Source organism: Chlorocebus sabaeus, chromosome 20 (assembly GCF_047675955.1).
Source record: "Chlorocebus sabaeus isolate Y175 chromosome 20, mChlSab1.0.hap1, whole genome shotgun sequence".
Taxonomy (NCBI): domain Eukaryota; kingdom Metazoa; phylum Chordata; class Mammalia; order Primates; family Cercopithecidae; genus Chlorocebus; species Chlorocebus sabaeus.
In genome coordinates, this window is record NC_132923.1 from 12,954,523 (window position 1) to 12,960,595 (window position 6,073).

The 6,073-nt window shown below is 54.6% G+C and overlaps 1 protein-coding gene across 2 annotated transcripts; it reads right to left on the bottom strand.

Annotated features, from left to right (window-relative positions):
* Positions 1-511: 511 nt before the first annotated feature.
* ECM1 (extracellular matrix protein 1) lies at positions 512-6,027 on the bottom strand. Of its 2 annotated transcripts, XM_008019260.3 has the most exons (10): positions 5,794-5,993; positions 4,490-4,540; positions 4,309-4,410; positions 4,072-4,152; positions 3,892-3,972; positions 2,876-3,198; positions 2,242-2,616; positions 1,504-1,724; positions 1,262-1,349; positions 512-835 (listed from the first exon to the last, which is right to left on the bottom strand). In XM_008019260.3, exons 1-10 carry the CDS (start codon positions 5,861-5,863, stop codon positions 605-607), a joined length of 1,623 nt encoding a protein of 540 aa, XP_008017451.1. In that variant the 5' UTR covers positions 5,864-5,993; the 3' UTR covers positions 512-604. The 2 variants fall into 2 exon arrangements, with proteins under 2 accessions (XP_008017451.1, XP_008017452.1); XM_008019261.3 differs by lacking the exon at positions 2,242-2,616 and having other exon boundaries at positions 5,794-6,027.
* Between the last annotated feature and the right edge of the window lie 46 nt (positions 6,028-6,073).

Consider the following 6,073-nt stretch of genomic DNA (forward strand, 5'->3'; position numbering starts at 1 on the left):
GAGTTTGCAAGTTGCAGTGAGCCAAGATTGTGCCACTGCACTTCAGCCTGGGCAACAGAGCAAGACTGCGTCTCAAGAAAAGAAACAAAAAGGATATTGAATGAAGGAAGGCATGGATTTTAAGGATCAAAAGTGAAGCTTTATAAATGTTAGGCTGGGCTGTGGCATTTTGGGGGCTCACCAAGGCCAAGAACCGTATCTTCTTTGAGTCCTAAGAGCTAGCTAACAAGGTGGTGCTCCTTTCAAAATGTGTGAATAAATTCAAGATGGCAAAGTGATGTCAAGCTGTTTAGTTATGGTCCCATCACACAGCCTGTGGAACATCTATCTGCTCAGTGAAGGGGACAGGGCAGTGGGCCTCAGGGGCCAGGCACTGAAGGAAATACAGGCAGGCTTAGGAGGGTGTGTTTGTGTGTGTGGTGTGTCTGAAAACGCCAATGCCCTCCTGGGCTAGGACACCAAGATTCACTTAAAACACTGCGGGCGAGGCATTAGACAGACAACGAGGACACCAAATCCAAGAGGTGTTTACTGTAATGAGTGTTCAAAGGGGTGGGGTAGGGTGGGGTTCCCCCCATCTGACCCTCCAGGGCTCTGGGGTGACTCATTCTTCCTTGGGCTCAGAGGTGGAGCCGATATTTGTTCCTCCAATTGAGCCCTGCTCCCCCTGGCCCTTGGTGTTCTCAGTGTCTCCAGCCACTAGAGCCACATTCCTCAGATAATTGATGTTGAAGCAGTTGACCTGTTCATCCCCAGGACTCAGGTAACAGCAGAGGGCAGGGTCTTGCCAGAATTTACGTCGGGGACCACACAGATCATTGATGAAGGTTAATTTCTGATGAAGGAGAAAAGTAAAACAGATGATGGGGTGGGGAGGTGGTCCAAGGACAGATGTAGATACCTGGGTGCCCAAAGTCCCCCTTTCATCAGCTTCTACTGCTCTCTCCCTGGTTCCCCTCCTGGGGCCCAGAGAGAGTACAAGTCTGCCTTGCACAGCTGGATTCCTTGTGACTGACAGATGTGTACATCTGGAAATGCCAGAAGTTTGAGGCCCAGAGAAGGCATAAATAGGAACTTAGAGACGGGGAGCAGGCCAGGTCAGAGTGAAGACTTTTCTGGAACCAAGAAAAAAACACCTCCCCCACTAGTCATTATAACTGAGGGCTGGTTTGAGGAACTAAAGAGAAGGGGTGGCCTGCAGTTCTAGCTCTATCCCTTCCCTCCCCTGCATTCCTCTGGAGACTAGACTCCACACACTCACCTCCTCCTCTGCACAGCAGGCCTGTTCTGGAAATGGCAGGTCACAGCAGCGGGCGGTCATGTTGTGAATCAGCCCAGGAATATGTTTACTATGTTGGTGTGAAAGGGGCAGGGGTTAGGGTCTTTGGGCATCTTTTGGCATCAGATGGGGTTGGGATATCATGATTTTGCTTTTCCCAAAGGTGTCCCCAAGGGAAGTTTTCGGGAAAGGAAGAGAGTGGGGAAGGACTAGGCAAGACTTACTGCTTGGTGAGAACTCTTTGGTTTCCACAGAGGTGGCCCATGAGGTTGGGGGTGACTCGGCTGATGTCAATGGCCAAGATGTCCCGGTCATAGTTGGGGTACGGAGCCCGACGGGCAAAGCAATCATCCCGAGTAGGGCTGGGAGGGTGGCGGCAACATGAGTGGTGGTGGGTCTTCACGGCATACTCCCGGTCACAGTATTTGTCAAGGGTATCCTCCCACTGTGGGCCAGAGACAGGAAAGTCAGAAGCTGGACACTTGGCCCATTCTCTCCTGACCATTGACTTCTCTTATTGCCCCTGGCAACTAGATGAGGGGCTCCCAGCCCCAGGGGCCTAAAGGGGATGGCAAAGAAGTAGAGGGTTAGGAGGCGACTGTTGATGTGTGGGCTTGGGAAGGTGGATGGGTGGAAGCCTGGATGAGGTTCCAAGCTGGCGCCGGAAGATGAGCTGGAACAGTGGTTGGAGAAGGTCAGGTGAGGCCAGAGCTGGACAGATGGATGGATGGTAGACAGGTGCATGTGTGGGTCATGAGTGGAGGAGGCCGGAAGTGTAGTACGAAGCTCGAGATGAACAGATTCAGGTGACGAGCACAATGGATGGACGGACAGCCACAAGCAGATGAACGGGTGGACGCACTCACAGCAGGGTTACATGGATGGACGGACCGGCAGGATCAGAGGTCGAAGATGGGCAGGCAGGCAAACAGGCTCTCGGGGAGGCTGGGACGCCCACTTACGGCTTTCCATGTACAGGTGTGATTGTTCCCCTGGCGGCAGCAGCGCTGGAACTCCCTCTCCAGCCGGATCAGTGCCAGCAGCTCCCTTTGGAGGGGCTCAGTAGCTGGCAGGTTGCGTGGCACAGAGCGGAAGCGCCTCAGGTGGCAGATGTTCTTGATATTGTCCAATGTGGGCGCCCCAGGGGGGAAAGGCAGCTCAAGACCCGAGGAAATATCAGGCTGATGGCTGGGGCAGGCCCGGAGCTGGTAGTGTGGCTGGGGAGCTTCCTCCTTGAAGCAGGAGAACCGAGCCTCCCCCTGCTGCGTGCAGCACCAGTGGGGTCGGGTCTTGACCGAGAACTCGGCCTCACAGAATCGGCTCATTGCTTCCTCCCACTAGAGCAAGAGGGGAGGATCAGCCCACTTTCCACATTCCTGCCTTGCTCCCAGGTTCCAGGAAAGGACCCTGGGCAGGCAGATAAAAAAGAAACAGTGGTTGTCCTCTGCTCCCCTGGCACACTGGGGAGGACCAGGGTAGGGCCAGTGAATGGGACCTGAGGTTCCTCCAGACCCAGGCCTAGTGCTCTAACCCTTAAAACACACATACTGTCTGGGAGTTCAAGGACACCCCCCGGCATCAAGAACCCAACCTTACCACAAGTTTGGCACACTCTAGGCGGTTTGTGTGGCTGCGGCAGTGGCAGCAGCGGGAATATCCAATCTCCAGGAAATTGAGGGTCTCACCCTGGCGAGTGAGGTGGGAGTAGCCGGACTGTGGTAGGTTCCAGGGACCATATACCACATGCTGACGGTCAGGAAGGCAGATTTGGTTCAGATTTTCTGGAGAAGGCCGCCCAGGGGGGAAGCCATCCAGCCGGTGGCCCCAGCCCCCTTGGGACCGGCCCTGTTGGCAGTGCTGGGCTGCATTCCAGGACTCAGGTTCTGAATGGCTCTGGTCCCCAAATGGAGCTGGCATTCCTGGAATGGGGAAAACAGTGGGAAGTGGGGACATGTGGAGGAACCCACAAAGGCTGGATGAGCTGAGAGGATTGAAAGAATCCAGGATGGAGGAGAAAGTGTTGGGAGGATATAAGGGAAATGAGAAAGAACAATTTGTGGCTCTTCCTTTTAAAATAACTGAAAGGAAAAGAGAAGCAAGGTGTGAAAGGTGTCAGCTCACAGCCTGCCCCCACCTCCTCCTGCTTCTCAGGGCTCGGGCTTCCTGCTTCTCTCCCCAGGGTCCTGAGCACTAAGTTAGGGGGATGGACAGACCAAAGCTGTCACTCACCCTCTCTCGGCATGGATCGTATGATTATCTCCTCCTGATATGGAAAGGTGGGTCTACTGGGGTGGAAGGAGTAAGCAAAAGCCATGTTGGGATGGCCATTTCTAGCAGAGAAAGCCTGGCTAGTTTACATACACAAAGAAGAACTCAGCAGAGAAGCAAGTGAAAATAGATGCTTTTTTGGCGTATTTAATCACATAAGTTTCTAAAACAGGTATATCCTCAGTTTTACAGATGAAGAAACAAAGGCTTGGAGAAGTATGTAACTTACCCAAGGTTATATAACTGGTGAGTGGCAGAGCCCACCATCTTGCCTGCCCCCAAGCCCATGCTCTTGGGGAAGGCCATGGGGTAAAGGTGGGTAAAGAAGAGAGGGAGCTACTTACCTTCTTTCTGTTCACTGGGCTGCTGGAGAGAGGGCAGCTCTTTTTGGAGGGGGACAGCTTCCTGAGATAGAGGGGGACCCACTGCAAGACAGGGGTGAGGGCACCAAGGAGCAGGGATCAGCCTGGTGCCAACAGGATCCATAGTGGGATAGAGGTGAGAGAGGGTGGGCAAGTGCTCACCTTCCTTTTCAGCAGGGAGTTGGGCAGGCAGCAGCTCTTCCTGTTGGATAGGGGTGGCCTCCTGAGAGGGAGGGGGCTGTACTATAGAAGGGGGAATGTGTGAGCAGCCCATCCTTTCTCCTAGCCAGGGCTGGGAGAGGGGGCGAGGGCCTCTTCCCTCCTTTCCATCTGAAAAGTGGGACGTAGGGCAGATTAGAAACCTGGAGGATCACTGAGGAGGGCATGGGGTGACCTTACCTTGACTCTGTCCCTCAAAGGGAGGGCCATGCTGAGAGGTGTCAGGGTGATCCATGAGGAGGCTTCGGGATAGGGGTGGGGAGGGGGGAGCTGCGTAGCCAACTAGAGGCAAGAGGGGAGACATCAGAGCCCACGATGCCTCCTGGAGTCCCAACCCCATGCTGCTCCCCCAAACTCTTACCTTCTTGAAAGTGCTCTGGCCTCAGCTGCCTCTGCCCTGTAGCCTTGAAGCCTGGAAGGAAGAAGGGCAAGTCAGGGGCCACTGGGAGGGCCTTCCCTGGACTTCAGCAAGGGATGGGGAGGCTGTGGAGATCAAGAGTGTAGGAGAGACAAGCAAGACACGAGATGCCCCTCTGTATTCACCTGCCCCGTGTCCCTTAATCCTCTCCCAGCCCCAACACACCTAGACATAACCAGCTGGGTTCTGAGAAAGCCTGTGGCGTTCTGATAGCTCCACCTCTACTGGCTCAGAGGCTGGGCCTAAAGGGAGTATGGCATATGGGATTGGGGAGGGAGGCCCTCATTTCCTCTGCCAGCGTCTTTCCCTCAGGGCTGTGGGTTGTCCTCCCCAGTCTCTGCTGGGATGAGTCTCTAGCTTTCAGAGGAAAAAGTCTAGACCTTGAGCTGGTTGGAGCCTACCCTATCCACCTCCTCCACCCACCCTCCTACTCCAGGCCCTTGAAACATCTTTAGGCCTTTGGCTAAGGAGGCTTCCTGAAGGTTGAGTACTTCACCTTCAGCCAGTCTCAGCTCCTCCTTAGTTTAGGTCTCAATTTAGGGCCTGGGGGACTGGGACAGGCACAGGGAAGGGAGTCACTTGTAGGTGATCTGCAGACACAAAAGACCAGGAGCTGGGAAGAATGATGACATGAGGCTTCACAGAGAAGCAGACAGATCTGCTGACATCCTCAGCAACTTCCCGCAGGAGTGCCCTGGCTGTTTTTTCCTTTTCTTTTCCTTTTTTTCTTAAGTTTCCACCCATAGCATTGAGGGGTTCCTGTTTTGTTCAGGCATGAAAGCGGATAAAGAATGTGTTTGTGCTGGATGGAGGGTGGCTCTGTGGATGGACACCCCTCAACTCCTCTAATCAGACAGGGAGCCCGTCAAGGCTTGCTGGGTCAGCAATCCGGTTTTGAGCAGCCTGGGGGCCCCTTTTCCCTCCCTTGCCTGTCCCACCAGCCCCCTCCCTACATCCTCCTCAGCAGGAGACCCTCACTCTGTGAACCCACCCCCGCTCAGTTGTCCCTTTGACTGGGATTCTGTGTTTCTTGGCAGCAGTTTCTAGGAGCCCCTCTCCTTCTGTGCCCCTGCTCTCTGCCTCCTTGGTTAAAGGCTCCAGTGGCCCGGGCCCACTTTGGGCCTGCTCAGAAAAGGCAAGTCAAATGGAGAATCACTCTGCTAGTGATGAGCCATCTGGGATGCCTGGACCCAAACCCCTGCCATGCAAGCCCAGACCCCCTCCCAAGTGCTGACCCTCCAACTCACCTCCCTCAGAGGCAGCAGAAGCAATGGCCAAATAGGCCAAGACCAAGGCTGCTCTGACTGTAGTCCCCATCCTGGGGCAACTGACTACCGGACACCCAGGGGTGGGTCCTCTCAGGCAAGTCTGGATGTGAAGGGCCAGCTGCTGGAGCTCGTCTGGTGGCTGTTACTGTCGTGAGCTTCAGGACCGGCTCTTCTTTTATAATTGTCTGGTGTGATCTCCCGCCCTCCTCAGCTTCCTGCCATGACTCAGTCCCAGCTGCTCCTCCTCTGGAAGCCACTC

Bases quoted from the DNA above. Each gene is read 5' to 3' on its own strand.
- ECM1 (XM_008019260.3), bottom strand. From the start codon at position 5,863: ATGGGGACTACAGTCAGAGCAGCCTTGGTCTTGGCCTATTTGGCCATT. The intron at 1,725-2,241 runs GTAAGTGGGCGT...TCTGGCCCACAG, and splicing joins ACACCTGTACATGGAAAGCC to TGGGAGGATACCCTTGACAA. The intron at 1,350-1,503 runs GTAAGTCTTGCC...ACACCAACATAG, and splicing joins CAAAGAGTTCTCACCAAGCA to TAAACATATTCCTGGGCTGA.